Raw genomic sequence first — 17,722 nt, forward strand, 5'->3', positions numbered from 1 at the left:
TAGAAATTAATTCATTCGGCAATACTTTTAATATATTAAACAAACGAAAGGAATGTTGTTGATGACATTTTAATTAGGAAAATTCGTTCAACTGGATTTCCGTTAGTCGTTTATCAAATTCGGGACAGAAAGATCGAAGAGCACCAGGTGGATACTTTTTTTTTTACTTGGGGAAACTGAAGAATTTGACGCTCGCTCTTTCATTGATTTATAGATTGGTGGAACGACTATAAATTACCACATGTTGTATTTTGCAACACATTGAATTCGTGCTGCCCTCTACCTTCAGTAACTGTGCGATAATTTAGTGAATTGTTTGCAAAAAAAGATTCACTTTGAAAAAAGTCGAATTGTGTTAAAAGAAACTGCTGATGAGGACCAAATTATCGAAATGGTTTCTGGTGATTCAATACAGAAATGAAACAGGCTACCATAATTGGTTATACCTCTTCTGCTGTTGGTTCTACCAATATTTATTTCATCAGTGTTTGCCTCGGTTGGTTCAAGGGTATAAGTTTCTGTGACGTCTTGCTGTCGCCACAGGAATGTCCTAGAAAAGGTTATTTGCAAGAATTTCAAGTAATGCGTGATATAAAGCAAGCAGCAATTTTCTGTCGAAATCGTGTTTTCGGGATCAATGTCTTGGCTGTTAGAAAAGCAGGAGGTTACAAATAATTGAAGGACAGTTGGTCCAAGGTTGTTGGTACTTATCTGATGGTTCTATTTATGTTTAAATGAACTTATTGCATTGTTTTAAATACGAGTATAATCATATTACCAAGCACGCTTTTAAATCAGGAAATGACTTGAACCATTTGAACAGCAATATGCTAGAAGGGTTCGGAGGAGTCTGGTGACAGTTTTAAAAACTAAAAAAGAACATAAAAGAACACTAACAAGCCAGCGGGAAAAAAAACGGTCTTGTAGAAATAAAATTATATTTACATATAACGCTCAATGTGTAAAATGAACTGAATTGTGGAGTGATGAATCACTCTACAAAGACCAGGCATCGGATGGGCAGGCACATGGGTGTGGTGTATCCACAAAGAATGGTTTCACCCAGATTTTACTGCGCCAACAATAAAGTTTAGTGGTGGGAGATCGATGACATCGAGTTCAAACTTGTTTTTTCAAGGTCTGGAAACCTTTAACCATGGATTGCAGCTATCTGTTGTGACATTTGAACAATCTTGCCTTTCCTGCGTTGCATATGCTTTGAAGGATGGCTGTATTTCTATCAGCAGTACGTGTTACAAAATACGGACAGTAAAACAGTAGTTTGAAGAGAATATTGTAATGAAGTTGTAAGTTCCAGATCAATGTCTAAATCTGAATCAAATTGAATCCTTTTTAGGATTTCTTGTAACAAAACTAAGATCTAGAAAAAGACGTCCTGGTTTAATATAGAAACAGCCGCAGCGTTACTAAACATTTATTATATATATATTTATTACATTATTTATTAAAACCTTTTTGATTCTAACCAGATTATTTTCATTTAGTGTTCCAGTTGAAGGACAATGTATATTCAAACATAGCGAGCAAGGGAATATACAAGGGAAGTTCCAAAATATGTTAACGAGACAGATAGTCCTGACAGTATACAAATAACCCACAAAATTTGCCTTCATACCCCTCAAGTGTATACATTACAAAAATCTGCAAATGAAAACGTTTTGAAAAGGGGTTTTAACTTTTTTTTTTCGCCGAAAATCCCCTTTCTAAATATCCAACAGTAATCTGCCGTCATGTTGGTATCCCATCTACCCTTATATCTCCTCTCCATTTCTTTGATACTGCGGTGAAATCCATTGCCTTTCTTGTCGTTAATATATCAACGATTTTAGAGAAAAATAGTCGATATGTGAGTGGATAAAATAAACTTTCTAGCTCATATTGCATTCAAATTTCTTAAATTTATTCAAACGTACTTTCTACAATAATCTTAGTCTGTCAGAATTTCTTCTGACAGACTTAGAAATTCCCTATGCTTGAAAAGATATGGCTGATCTTGCTGAGAGGAGTCTGACTCTTTCCAAATCACAGCTAGAATAAATTGAAACAGGTTCCTTTGGTGGAGGAAATAAAGACACATCCCATTGATGAACTACGGACTTATTTCAGATGTAAAAATGGGTTATAATGATAATAGTTATGTTAATCACTCCAAAGTATAAATAAACGTATAAGTGTGTTTTGTCTGTGTCCATGCAAATTGGACCACAACATGATCCAATTTGCATTGTGCTGGGTAAAAAAAAACGCAATGCTTCAACACAAGTATTCAAAACTTTCAGTATTCGGCTGTGCGTAGTTAGCTTACTTTTATTTGCCCAATATTTTACACTCCTTGTGTCTTGAACCTCCTCTTCTACTTTACGAACTGGTTTCAGTCCTGTTTCTGAAAAAAAAAATTATGAATATTAAAATAAGACACTAAGATATAAATCAATAAATAAGACTTAAGATAGAAATCAAAGTAAATATTTTACAGTTATAAAATCTGTTAAAAAACTTACAAAACACAATTATCTAAGCAAATATTTCCTTCAGAATTGATTGCCAGTGTTTATTCCATCTTAAATGAAACTTGACTGGCAATTTTATAAAATACCATTGTGACTTATGAAAGAGTACATAGGCGTGCATTTTAGAATATGTAGGCAGGAAGTACAAGCAGAAACACAGGTGGAAATAGGAAGTATAGGCAGAAGCACAGGCGGAAATAGGAAGTACAGAAAGGAAGGATTGGCAGAAAATATAGAAAGCATAGGCTGAAGCACAAGTAGAAATTGGAAGTATAGAAAGGAAGTAAGGGGAAAGGCCCATGTGGAAATAGGAAGTATAGGCAGAATATATAGAAAGTATAGGCAGAAGATATAGAACGTATAGGCAGAAGTTATAGAAAGTATAGGCTGAAGTGAAGCATGGGTAGAAATAGGAAGTATAGAAAGGAAGTAAGGGGGAAACTCATGTGAAAATAAGAAGTATAGGCGGAAGCAAAGATGGAAATAAGAAGTCTAGGCAGAACATATAGAAAGTATAGGCTGAAGCATAGGTATAAATAGTAAGTGTAGGCAGAAGCACAGGCGGAAATATAGAAAGGAAATATAGGCAGAAAATATAGAAAGAAAGTATAGACTGAAGCATAGGCGGAAATAGGAAGTATAAGCAGGAAATGTAGGCGGAACCATAGATGGAAATAGAAGCACAGGTGGAAATAGAAATATGAAAGTATAAGCAGGAAGTATAGAAGAAAGCACAGGTGGAACTAGGAAATATAGGCAAAAGTGCAAATATGGAATACTGACAGTAATTAAGAAGAACAAGAAGTATAAATTAGAAAACTTCCTTTACACCTGCGGTGCAAAGGAAGTTTTCCTGGAAATACTCCCTGAAAACGAAAACTAGAAAGTATAGGAAGGAATTAACTGTAAATAATTATTTACTTAAGAAGTTAGACAAATGAGATTTATAAAGGAAGCTGACATTAATGGGAGTTAAGCATCGCTGTTCGTTTTTGTGTGAATTATGAATGGCGTTCTTTATACAGAGCGTGGTCATGTGACCGGTACTTCAAAGTGTGATCTATTTTGCTAGTGTGTGACAGGATATTCATCTTAAACTGAAATTTGAAATTTGCTATGGAGTTGTCAGGATAAATTAGCGTCTAATGGATTGTTGTATGCGCGAAGTGGAGGTAGGACCACTGGCGCGCGAAACGAATGCTAAAACGGTTGCCATGGTTACAGAATCTTGTCGGTTTCTCTAGTTGCTGGAAAGTAGCTGATGCAGCAAATGCAAATAGGAGGAAAAGTGAGATAAAAATATCTCGGATTGTACTCTTCATCTCTTGTCTGCAATAGCGTTAAATGGCGAGGGTTTTAGCTAAGAAAGTGCACTGTGTGTGAAACAAAAGGACTCAGCTATAAATGAGTATATCCTACTGGCTCTTTAGCACGCAGTATCGGATTAAATTTAACTCCAACTGCTAGAAATATGAGATAGTTTAAGTTGGGACTTGTTGGGCCATCTTATTTATTTAAAAACATATCGCTTAATACGGTTGTCGACTACAATGATGTTGGCTTATTCGTAAACAGGGCTGATTGCTCATGCGCAGTCTCTGCTTGTTTCGAATATTTTGTTTAAAATCAAAATCCATATTAATTATTATATTTTAACCGAAAATAATGCGCTTTGTTAATCAAAAATAACTTAAAAATGAAAGGTTTTTTATAAAATAATTAAATAGAAAAAGAGCAGAAAGAAAATGTTTATTTCCAAAGCATAATGGACTCGTTCTTATTGCTTCAAAATGCCATCTAAGTTTTCAAGACCCTACTAGTCAGTACCGATAAAAAATTACAGTACACCCGTATAATTTTACTCCTTTTTAGTGTATGGAATTGTATTTTTGACATGTTTTATATAAATGAAACAGTTGGTGGCCTATGTACACTATTTGTATTCACCTGTCAAAAAATTAGAAACCTTTTGCGATTGAAATCAAGAGATAAACATCGGTATGCAAATATAGGTTATCTCATGGTATGATTACACGTTTCTTGGTACCAGATTAAATGGTGCCACCAACGCAAGACTGAAGTGTGGAATACTGGAAAAAAGATTATGGGTCTCGCGAATCTCGATTTACTCTGTTTTGCACTAACTGTAGGGTGAAAGCGTGGTATGAACCTCATGAAGCTATGCATCCGATATGTCTCGTATCCACCACATAAGTAGCTGGATAGAGTATCATAGTAAGGGGTATGTTCTGTTTGTACGGACTGGGTTTATTCATACCGTTAGAAAGTCGAGTTACCTCCAATGAATATCTTTCTGTCGTACGGGACCAACTTCAGCTTTTTTTTTGTCTGGATTACGATGGATTTTTTCTAGATGGATTCTTTCGAGGAGCAATCACATGATTTCCATCTTCTCTGGCCATCCATTTTTCCACATTTGAATCCATTTCAGAATGTCTAGGATACATTAGAAAGGGCAATTCGACTTCGTGGTTCTCTAACGACCATAATACTGCAGCCGAAAAATATCCTCATGGAAGAATGGTCAAATCTGGAACTAAACTATCTCCGACCTCTTGGACTCCACGCCACCATATGTATGGGCTGCAATTTCTCACAAAAAGGGGCCCTACTAGGTATAGAATAAAGATTTATAATTCTTTTGGCCAATGTGCGTATATTTTCTGTTTGTTTAGTGGTGAAAATGTTCAATGATTTTAATCTGTTAAACTGTCATTGTTTATAAGAGTCTCTTAAAACATGAGTATTCCCCACCATTCTTAGACATTATTTTCAATTCCTGTAAAAAGAATACTGAAAGGAAATAACTGCTATTGCGTCCATTAATTCACCTATTATAATACTTATTTTCAAAAAATGCAATACATAAAATTTTCCCTATCTTTTTAACTGTTTCCCTTTGGGTCTTTTCTCTCTCTTTCTCTCTCTTTTACGATTAAGAAAAGCAATGTCTGCACATTATTGCAAAATACCAATCTAAATATCTAGTGGTTCCAGCAATCTATCTATTTTAAATTTGATAAACGCAAAATACATGCTTCAACGTGACGCACGTTCATACAAAACTGTTTTGATTGCACTCAATGTACGAATATTACACCTGCGTGTTTGTGCCCATACTATAGAGAAAATGGACTACACGTTTCCTTTCTATTAAATAACAGGAGATGGGCTATCGTACGGTTGCTATGGTGATTTAGGAATGTTGTCAGCTTTAAGAAGAAGCGATAAATATTTTTGAAGTTCATGTGTTTTTTGTTTATGTTTAGCTGACAGAGGAAACAGACGTCGATGTTTGTCATTTTAGGAGAGGAAACACGAATAACCAGATTTCAGAAGAGCGGGTCACATGATCAGACAGATCGATGAAATGTCACCCCAAAAATTGAAAGAGGCGAGAAATATTTCATGCAATACATTCCTCGGATATAAATCGAAAAACGGTGGCAATATTTTGAAAACATTGATTTTTAAAATCCTTAATTATTTGAGTATGTAATAATAACGTTCATTTTGTTCTTCTCCTAACACTTGTAGGGAAATTACAACAAAAAGGGAAGTTGTTTCAGTTGTTGTAGGGTTTTAGGCGCATCCTATTGAGCCGTATATATTATGTCTGTAAATTGTGTGTTTTGGTAAATTGTTTTGCTGGATGAAAAACCTGAGTTTCCGAGAGGGAAACCATGCTACCTTCGCCTGAGACCGAATAACTCAGCCACGTTGTGAAAATTCCCTTAAAAATTCGAAAAAACGCTGCCTTAAATTAATTGAATCGTCTGATGCATAACATTGAGATAAAATATGTCAGTATTTCATTGACATTGAACAAGGAATTAAAAATGTTGGTTTCCTTTCATTAGGCTATTTGTAAATACGCTGCTCTACCATTAATATCCGAATACCTGCCTTTAAACAAAAAAAAAGAGCTTTTTTTTGTGTCATTTAACATTTTGTGCTGAAACATTTTGCTTTTATGACGGCCTTCAATCTTCGTGCCATACTCTCATGCAGCTTTCTATAAATGTCAGGTGATACGTTCCTCCACTTGGCCTTTGACACAGTCACCATTTCAGCCTTGTTCTTTGGGTCATCTCGAAGTGCACGCACCCAACAATCCGATACATCCTAAAGATGCTCGATAGGGCTCAGATCAACACTCTGTGCTGGCCAATCCAACTTTCCCACACTCATGTCTTCAACCCACTCTATTACGACCCGAGCAGTATGGCATGGGCGTTGTCTTGCTGAAACAGGTATGGGCCTTCCCCGAAGTATTGGCATAACGTTGGACTGCATAATTGTCCAGGATGTCCTAGTATTGCACAGCATTCATGGTTTTGTCGATAATGACTAAAGGGCTCAAGCCAAACCATGACACTGCCTCTACCAAACTTCATTGTTGGGAGGATACAATCAGGAAGGAACTGTTCCCTTGGCACTCGCCACACCCAGGAACAGCCATCAGACTGGCAGAGTGCGAACCTCGCCTCGTCTGTCCATAGGACAGTTTTTCACTGCTCTACAGTCCAGGACTCACGATCCTTACACCATGTTAATCGGCGTCTAGCATTTGTTCAGGTGATCAATTCTGTTGAACTGTTGAGGTAATTCTGATGAACGGGGAGTGATCTTGCATGCCCACTTTTGCAATTATCTGTTCGAAGCCTGATATGCATAGTTATAGCAGGTTCTGTGACGTGTTGCATGCATAGGTCCTGTTTGCACATCCATGGAGGGGTGTCCGGATATTAATAGTAGGGCAGTGTATGTTTCTCTTGGAAAATAAAAAATAAATTGTTCTTTTAGAAGGCATAGTGTGCGGATAATTCGAAATAGAAAAGAGTAAAATTCTAAATAGTTCAGCTTGAATGGAGTTAAATCTGTTGTTGATTTCTTAATGGAATACAAAAGATTCTCAGATACTTAATGGTCCTTCCTACGAATTCTTTAGTGAATGAAACTCTGACCTAATTTCACTTTGACTTCCCACACACATTAACTATAATAAAGATAGCAATCTAATTACTGAAGATGTTCAAGATGTACCGCGGAACATCTGTATTCCTTATAAAAACAGACAAATTCCCTATACGCAAATTGAATTGCTCAGATTTTCGCTATTTTATAAAATAATAACCTCCTTGCATTTCATTACAGTAAAGATACAGAAACAATATTTGTAAGTCAAACAGGAAACTTGAAAAGATGCGAATATTTCTTCAAGTGCTACATTATGAAATATAATTATTACAGACCGGGTTCGGAATAGTTATGATTTAGAAAAAAATATCCATATATTGATATATAGTATCTTTCAATTGAATTTTATTCATGATATAATGATTTTGATTCGGTTGTAATTTTTCAAACAGTTTAGTTACACATCACCATCACCATGATTGGAGAAATTTCAATAAAACCGGTTTCAGTGTCGTCTGGTTTTAGCAGAATCATGGTTACTAGATCCAAACCGTATGCTTAAACATCATTATCACCTTCTTCAGAATTATTTAGTTTCAGTGGAATAAACCAACCGCAGGCTCTGGTATAAACAGTCTCAATGACCCAATATTTCTCCACCAATTTCTTTTTTCTATAACTCATAGCTCTGGTCCGGGCTCCTGTTCAATATCCGGGCCAAGGGAAGCTGCCTTAGCTGTCCTTAATCGACATACTTATATTGTTTACATATTGGTAGCGCACTTTACTAAAAATTTAGGAGTTGATAAGAAGATAGAAGTACAATAGATAGCAAGATATTTGCGGGAAGGTTGTTCCAGATTTTGCAACTCTGTATTTAGCATTTTTCTCTACTATGGCTTTTCGGAAAAGAGGAATCTTCAGTTCTGCGTCATTTCTTAAGTTATTTCTTCTTCTTCTTCTTCTTCTTCTATTGTTGTGACAAAGAACATGAAGAAAGGAACGCAATCTGGTGTGTTCAGAGCACTGGATATAAAGACAGATTCAGCTTTGTGGAGTAGTTGGTGGATCGTGAAGAGTCTCATTTCCTTGCATCTCGTGCTTATTGATGCATGCGAGGAAAGACTTAAAATTGAACGGAAACATTGGTTGCGAATGGAATTCATCCTTGCAAGTTTTTTTTTTAGCACGTGGTTTCCCACGAGATAATGCCATAACTGAGGCGAGACTAAATTAAAGAGAGAGAGAAAAAAATTAGTTATTGTAGTAGGATTTTGGGAACATCAACAACCAAGGCCATATTGCTCCGTGTATATTGTTTGTAAGTTGCATGGGTTCTGAGGTCGATTGTTTGTTTGCTGGACGAAAAACCCGAGTTTCCGGGGGAAAAAACCCATGCCACCCTCGCCGACTAACTCAGCCATGTTGTGAAAAAGACCCATAAAAATTTCCTCATGTCTTCGACGGGACTCGAACTCAGATTTTTTTTCACTTGGTGTGCGGAGGATAGTGATCCTACAAACTGTGCTACCCACGAGGACTGGAGGGACTAGTCTGAGAGGGTAAGGATATACTTAACCAGAGGCCAAATCAATGATACCCAAGAACGATGAGTCTTGTTTTGTATGGTGATAATTTCTTTATCCCATCTTAGTTTTTCATTTAGCCAGATTCCTATAAACTTAGTTTCATTCACGATTTCAAGTTCGTTTTCCTTGTAAATTATTTGGAATTCAATATTTAGCGGTTTATGTTGATTCTAACGACCATATATTTGTATTTTCTGGATTTGGAGCCGACTACGCATTACAGAGAGAGAGAGAGAGAGAGAGTGAGTAAGGAAGAAGTTTTGAGTATACTTTCGTTGGTGGATGAAATGATTTCTATAAAAAAATTTCTGAACTAATTTTGTAAAAAAATTAGATTAGAGCTATTTTGTACGAAAATTGTTGATGAGTTGCTTTGAGTTTCATTTGGAACAGGAACAACGACTGCTTCTTTTTAAACTGAGAGAGGAAATTTACCAGATTGGAAGGAGGGATTGGAGGTACGAGAGGTGGTCAAAAGGTTCTGAGAACGGAGTATAAAAGACAAAAGTACAAATTCTGTGTTTTCTCTTTTTTTTTTTTTTCAATGTATTCATCCCGAATGCATTTTTGTATTGTATTTAATCTGCAAAGAGTTTAATCCTTCAAAAACAATTCTTCAGGTTGGGCATCAAACCTGGTCTGCACAGCTGCTTCTATTAACTCTTCATCATCTTTAAAATGATTTCTACGAAGACGAGACTTTAAGTTTCTGTTCATTGTCATGGAGAAGAAAAACCCATTGACCCAAGTTTCGCGTCTTTTTTTCCCGAATTCTTTGGTATTGTTTTACAGTTTAAAATTATATGTGACGGCAACCTTTCACCATCGTCAGTTATGCCATCACAGATTTCAAGGAGTATCGAAGAATCTCGGGGTTTCGTCAGCATTTCCTATTTCACTAAAATCAGTTTCGTTTTCTTCTCAGTTGAATTACGTGTCGCTGGAAGTTAAACAGCTTCTGCTGAAAGTCAGCAAGAAGTTTTTGAAAAATTGATATTCGGCGGCTTAACAATAGTCCTACACGGCGCATGAATCGGCCACACCAGCCTCTCGTTGCTTTACATTTTTTTTTTCATCTATTCCAAGAGCTTTGGCAATTTCTCCTGCCTTCAGTTACATTGCTTGGCTTGTAATAGGCAATTCTTTTGTACAAATCTCGGTTACAAAACCTAAAACAGCTTTGTCTCTCTGTGTGTATCTTCCTTTCTTAGGTCCTGTAAAGCACTTGGTTGTTGTTTTGCAATGGAATTGCAGTTATTTCTCCAATGACGAATATTTGTTTCACTAATATTACATTTGCTCCCTACTGCTCTATTTCCATGCCTTTCTGTTTTCATTTTCGTTTTAACTTGGCACCATACTGGAATCTTTTTGGGCATTTTAAACGGCCGTTAGGGGCAAAAATTTAGTTCCACGTGTACTAGCACCAATGAATATGGCTCACCTGAAGTGACAACGGGAACAGATATGCATGAACTTGCGCGGGCTCTCCTGCACGCTTAGCGATCTCCGTCCCACCCGACGAGTTCTACTCCTGCAACTTTCTTTTGACAGCGATTGTAAGACATACCCCAATTTCAGAGACGTTAAAAATCGTCTTAGAATCGATTAAATAAGGTAGTAATAACTCTTGATTTATGCATTTAGTAAACGATAAAAAAATATATATCAAAAAGCAACGACTTTTTTGCGCAAAGTGAGAACATTTCGTTTCTGCGAATCTGCCATATTGCTAATTTACACCATCAAATCAGCGCATTTCTGATGGCACGAATCATCAAATCCTTCAATTCAGCCCTTAAACCTTTCTGAAAGACCCAAATATAAAATTTAGAGGTCGAAGTTATTACATGCTGACGGATGGACAGACAGACGGATTAAGAGATTAAGCGTTTATGCATGGATACAATAAACTCTGTAAAATTCATGCAATAACCTCTGTAAAATCCATGCAATAAACTCTGTCTATTGAACACAGCCAAGGCTATTTTTATCGCCAATTGTATCTACTGGTATAAACCTCATCAGGTGCGTGACAAAAGCGTGGATGTGAAGGTCCAGTGAGTGACTTTGAGCTGCATATTTATCTCTCTACTATGGTGGAAATAATGGCAAAAATAACGAAAGCGTGTGCCGGATTATAAAAGAGTTCACTATATATGCGAATCCACCCAAAATGTTCTAATACACCTGGATTAGAAATTCTCTTGCTGGGATTAAAACTTCTTTAAATTTTATTCATTAAATTGTTTATTAATTTCTTCTTTGAAATACAAAAAGATCACAAGTTTTAGAAATACACAACTACAGCCTAGATGCTGACTTCAAGAAAGAAATTAATAATCTTTATTGAAATTAGGACATGGAATATAGGTAAGAGAAGGACCCATAAAAGTCTCATTAACAAAGAAATAATTAGGTATTGTATTTAATGCCAAAGCATTGTATTTAATTCTAAGGCTATGAGGAGTCCGCATATTTTTCTGTAATTTCGTGTATTCTTCGGTCGGTTTGCTGGACGAAAAACGACAGTTTCCGGGATGAAAAACCACATAACCTGTGGGCGACAGGTTGTGAAAAAAAATCCCTAAAAATTATTTGCGTCACGAGACTCGAACTCAGGCCTTGTGGATTTGTATTACATTGAAAGAAACGTGCGCAAATAATTGAAGTAATTTTAGGCTCGTTGCTCAGGAAGCCCTTGATAAGTGGTACTTGATGATATGAAATTACATTCCCTTAACTCTTGATAGACTGTCAACTCTACCATCCAGGAAGGCAGTCTATTGCAGGTCCACGTGGGTTGCACAGTGGATATAATCATCGCCCACTCCTCACTGAGTGGAAGCGACCTCAGCTTAATTCCCGTCAACGAGATGAGGAATTTTTATGGTTCTTTTTCACAACGTGGCTGAGTTAGTCGGATCGCTAATGTCTCGTATTTAACTGAGTGAATCCTTAGAAAAGTGCTTGTAACTTCAAGTTCCTACCGGAATGTTCTTGCATGCGTCCAGTCCGTAAGGAGCTACAAGGCCAAAGTTCTCATGACATAATTCCTGCTCATAGCCACATCACACCAACGAACTGGCTGCAGTTGCTAGCACAGTAGATACAACTACTATCTTTCCACAATACGTTGAGAAAGTCTCAATTCGAATCTCTCCAATGGCGAGAGAATTTATGGGCTTTTTTCACAACAGGCTGAGTTAGTGGATATTAGTCAAGAGTTGTATGGTTTATCTCCCTGAAGCTCGGATTTTTCGTCCAGCAAACAGGCAAATCAACAGAATACACGCAATTTAAAGAGCCGATATACTAACGCCTCATAGCCTTAGTTGCTTTGACACTTAACTCGCATCTTAACCCGCTACAGAATTCAGACTCACCGGTCTATAGTTACCAACCTCCGACTTAGCCCCTCCCTTATGAATTAATGAGATATTTTTGCTTTTCTAGTCCGAGGAATTCACCGCAAATTCTCGTGATGATTTTGGTAGAAATTCTAATGGTGCGATACGCTCTTTTATTGCGTCTGTAATATAACTGGGATTCCATCCATCTCTGGAACCTTACTCTCGTTCATCCTCAGTAGTTTTTTCTGACAGGGGCTTCCCAGGGATCATTATGCCACTAATCTAACCACAATCGACTCCATCTACTTCTTCCTCCTACTGTAGCTCAAAATGCTTTAAATTGTAAAAATGGATGCAAAAATACCTGTTCTGCCGACTGGTAATGCAGATATTACCTGATGTGGTTTTTTTTTTTTTTTTTTGGTTTTCTTTACTATGAATACAATGGAACTTGTGCTCAATCTACAAAGAAAATGAATGAAAGCATAAAAATTCAAAATTTCTCCTTTTCCTCAGATAGCAGCAAGGATCAAGAAAATAGAGCGCAATCGATCGAAATGCTGTTTAATATTTATGAACCCACTCTTTCATAGAGTACAATTGCATTAAAATCGCAATCTCCTACCACACTTTCCAAACTTATAAATTATATTCCTCCCAAAAAGTCTATAAATTGATGTTGCTTGTACCAACAATTAATATTCACTATTGAAAAAATAACTCTTAATTCTATCAGTGGCTATCATCATTATTCTTTCTGTACATGATTCAAAAAGGAAACTTTTTTTCCAATCGCTAATGGTCCAGTGACTCTGTTCAGATGTAAACGTTAGGCATAGTTGGCGATGAGTGGCCATAAGCATGGGTACTTTGACTGGGCGCGTACTCCGGTGTCCATTCGGAGGAGGAGGAAGATTCACTGAATCGTGGTCTTGGAGACACTGCTGGTCGTCATCTGGTTAATTTCGTGGTCAGCAGTTCCACCGTTTGCCATCTATCGAATCGCATAAGGCAGCGTACGTTCACCAGAACCATCGATGAGGTGTGGTAGCCCACCAGTAGCCTGGCAAATCATTGAGGTTAATTATGAGAGAATTATCGGACTCGGGAAAGATTCCTTTGGATTGGAGAAGTGCCAATATATAAAGGCAATTCTAAGAATGAAGTCGGTAAGTACGACCGGTTAGTCTGACTTCAGTGGTTGGAAATATCTTATAGGCAATGATTAAGAATGCAGTCCCAGGACCTTTTAGATAAAAATGGCATTTTGAAAGACACACAACATGGTTTTGTTAAGGGAAAATCGTGTTTGACTAACATTGTAAGTTTCCTGATAAGTTACTCATGAGCTAGATATAGGGAACAGTCTCGACATAGTTTATCTGAATTTTAGCAAAGCATTTGACTCAATCATTCATGGAAGTTACTGTATAAGTTGTAACATGTTGGAATTACTTGAAAGATTCTAAGATGGGACACAGGTTGGCTGCAAGAAAGACGGCAGAGGGTTGTGATTAATGGATATTCTTCAGATTGGTGTAAAGTGAAGTGGGGTTCCCCAAGGATCTATTCTTGGACCACTGTTGTTTCTGATTTTCATAAACAACATCGACGAAGGGATAAAGGGCGAAATGTCAAAATTTGCAGAAGACGTAAAAATTAGAAGAGTCATTAATGACTCTTCTAATAATCGGTACCAGGCAGCACTCCTTTAAGATGACTTGGAGAGGCTTCAAGAATGTTCTAAAAAGTGGCAGCTATGTTTTAATGCAAAACAAATGCAAGGTATGGAAAACAGTAACCCCAAAATAAATTATACACTTGATGGGGTTGAATTAAAAATAGCGGACGAGAAAAGGGATCTGGGAGTTATAATACGAGCAGATATGAAGTTTTCTGAACAGTGTAAACAGACAACCAGGAAAGCTCATGGTGACCTATCGATGATTTATCGAATATTATTATGTAGAGACAGGGAGGTCATAATCCCGTTGTATAAGCAATTGTAAGACCGCATTCGAAATAATGTGTCCAAATATAGAGACCTTATCTAAAAAAAGATATTGAGCTTCTTGAAAGAGTCGAAAGATGGGCAACTCGCATGGTAAGATCGGAAAAAGGGCGACCATGCTAGAAAAGACTTCGATTATGTGGGCTGCAGAGCTTGGCAACCAAACACCTTACAGGGGACCTGGTTGAGATTTATAAGGCTCTGAGAGCAATTAGTTAAATGAATGAAGGACGGTATTTTCATTGTTATAACAAGTGACAAGCAATTTGGATTCAAAGCAGGTTGCAGCACAGAAGATGCCATCAACAGATTAATCACTCAAGCAACCCACACAGCTTTTAAATACTCCCTTGCAATCATGGTAGACTTCACTGGGGCCTTTGATCGACTATGGTGGTCCAGTGTTCTTCAGAGGCTTCGGCAGTCAAATGTTTCCAACAACCTATACAACAGTTTAAGGTCATATCTAACTGGTAGAAAAGTCCAAGTTACCAACAGATTCCAGACAGTAACTAGGTACATCGATCGAGGCTGTCCGCAGGACTCTGTGCTTGGTCTGTTCCTCTGGTCTATTATCCTGGACGAGTTCTTGGGCATGGACCTGGGGGAGTTGAGCCCTTGGCCTTCGCGGATTATTTTGTCCTTTTGGTATGGGCTAATACCAGGGCGACTCTGGAGACAATGGCAAATGGAGCACTGGTGAAACTCCAGAATTGGGCAGCCCTGCACAACCTTACCATTTCAGGAGAGAAAACAAAATCCATACTCCTTAAAGGCAGGCTACAAATCACAAGACCACCTACAATAAAATTAAACTTTACACCCATACGACTGCACACTGAAGTCAAGCTCCTAGGTATCTTCTTAGACTTGCGGCTTACCTTCCACCACTACCTAAAGCATCTAGCCAACAAAATTTAAAGGCACACTGCTATGAATTTTGTATTATAGTGCCTCCATCTTGTACCGAAAAGCCATCCTAGCAAGAAAAAACGTAATCTGGATTCAATCCAGAGGTTCATGCTCCTTTCAATTTGCAGGGCGTGCCGCATCGTCACCACCCCTGCTCTGCAAGTATTAACTGGATGCCAGCCACTATACTTAGAAGTGGATAAAAGAGGACTTTTTTATCATTTAAGGAAGGGAGTCCCAACCCAACTGCTTAATTTTCAACTTGAAACCACAAACGGCCCCAGGCAGGAAAGACAACGGATAACCCAACATCTACAAGAGATGTGGCAATATGACTGGGACACTACAACAAAGGGGGCCATCACAAAACGATTCCTTCCATCTATAAGTTCAACTCACCCATAACCTCCACCCTGGTTTACGCCTGGCCTCCATATGACTTTTATCATCACCGGACATGGATCCTTCCAACAAAAACTGACGGCCATGGGAATCGAGAATGCTTCACGTTGCCACTGCGGCGAAGAGGAGTCCTGGGGGCACCTCATGTAAGAGTGCCCTAGCTACGACAACATTCGGCTTAAATTCCTCACCACAATACAGAGAAACCCTCGCAATCAAGAATTCACTCTGCTACTGGAGGAAGATACCTATAGAAGGCATTAACCACCTATGCGCAGGAAACATTTTCACTTAGGCAAGCTAAGATTGCAGAACTCAGAGCACAAGAACTAAACCGGACCGGCGTGGGATAACTCTCCATCCCCCCCACAGAACAACAGACATGACCAATCAATAAATCCTACCCCGAATAGGGTAGGATTTATTGCAGGCACCATCCAAGGTGCGGGATGCTGGCACTCCTCGAAGTGCGGGATTTAAAAGTCATTGCAAACCCGAAATGGGTAGGATGTACTGCTGGCACCGAACTAGGTGCGGGATTGCTGGCACTGACCACAGTGCGGGATCTACAGGCACCATGCCAATTGGCAATTACACAGGGGCGCCTGTCCCCTGTGACTTTTAAGCCCACACCGTTTCCTATACTTCGCCTAAACTAGGGTGGATTAATTCTCCCCTGTCAATCCACTCGAATTCATTCCCCTTTCAATCCTCTCTTCTTCTATGTCCCTCTCTTCTAGCTGTCTCTATTTTTTTTATCTATTATTTTATTTTATATATTTTTTTATTCTTTTTTTGTTTTACTTGGTCTTCGTCAGGAAGCTCAGGCAACCCTGGCGGAGGTCAGCCAGAGTATAATGGGCAGCCTGGCTCACCTTCCAGTGGTGGTGGTGGCGGGCAACGTGGGGTTCCTTTAGGGGCCCTGCGGCCAAGCAGCGAGAAACAGAACAACAGAACATAGCACTACTCTGTCACAAACCAGACATTACACTTTTTCTGGCTTTTACAGAGATTCTGTAATTCTTCACAAAGTACCATGGCGCAGATGTGGCAAACCACCGGTGGTGCCTTCCACAAAACACAATGCCACTATGTTATAAAGAATTCCAGAAATAGGTGTACCGTAAATTCTAACTACAGGGGAAGAGGTTTAAAGTAAATTATAAGCAGTTTTCTTTTGTCTTTGAGTACTGGAATAAGTTTCTTCCCCAGGCAGTTGAGACTAACAGTCTGAAGAAATTCAAAGGTCAACTGGATAGTTGCCGATGTGAGGAGGGAAGCGCGTAATTTGTCCATTTGTCCTTTTATAATCAATTTTTTCGGGAATTTTTTTCATTGAAATAATGCCATACTTATAAATCTTTAATATTCGTTCTTTTATGAGTAATATGTTGTGAAATGATTACGAACACAATGGATCTGTTGGGTTAGACATTAGTCAGAGCATATGATGTCTGTGATTTGCCGAAGTCTGTTCTATCCAAGCAGTTTCCGGTTCTTTTCTTATTTGCTCTTAATGGTATAGCGGCAATCATCGCTAAATGAATGGATTTACCAATCTGTCATCATTTCCAGTAGACTCGTGCAGCGCGATGTCGCCAACGAAAATGAGCGGATCGTGCCAATAAAGGTCGGATGAAGGAAGTGTCACAAATGTCTTAGCTGTAGCGTTCAAGGTGCTTTTTTTCCTTGCATTATGACGCATTCATTCGTTTTAAAGACTTGAGCATGTTACAGTAAGGAAATGAGATTGAGAAAACGGTTTTAATACATATTTCAAATACGAATCGAGGATTTTCATTTTATTTTCATAAAACTCATCTTAGCATTAACTCTTAAGTTATTTCAGAGTTGATGTTAAGTTACGTATAAATAAAGTAAAGTCTGTGTCTCTTTTTATAGCCAGCAAGAATTAATCCATTGTGCAGATAATGCAATGGCTTGAATCCTCAATTCGTTAAAGATACGTCTAAGAAAAGAGAT

General features: G+C 38.1%; 1 protein-coding gene across 1 annotated transcript in view; it reads right to left on the reverse strand.

Annotated features, from left to right (window-relative positions):
* The window catches only part of LOC150077929 (Kv channel-interacting protein 4-like), a 322,570-nt gene that overhangs the window by 259,296 nt on the left and 45,552 nt on the right, over nt 1-17,722 (reverse strand). The window contains exon 2 of the mRNA XM_090385340.1: nt 2,327-2,404. Within this exon, the coding sequence (XP_090241466.1) occupies nt 2,327-2,404 (78 nt within the window). The remainder of the gene's footprint in view (nt 1-2,326; nt 2,405-17,722) is intronic.

The sequence above is a fragment of the Mastigoproctus giganteus genome, chromosome 11 (genome assembly GCF_048544385.1).
Source record: "Mastigoproctus giganteus isolate SK-2022 chromosome 11, ASM4854438v1, whole genome shotgun sequence".
NCBI lineage: Eukaryota > Metazoa > Arthropoda > Arachnida > Uropygi > Thelyphonidae > Mastigoproctus > Mastigoproctus giganteus.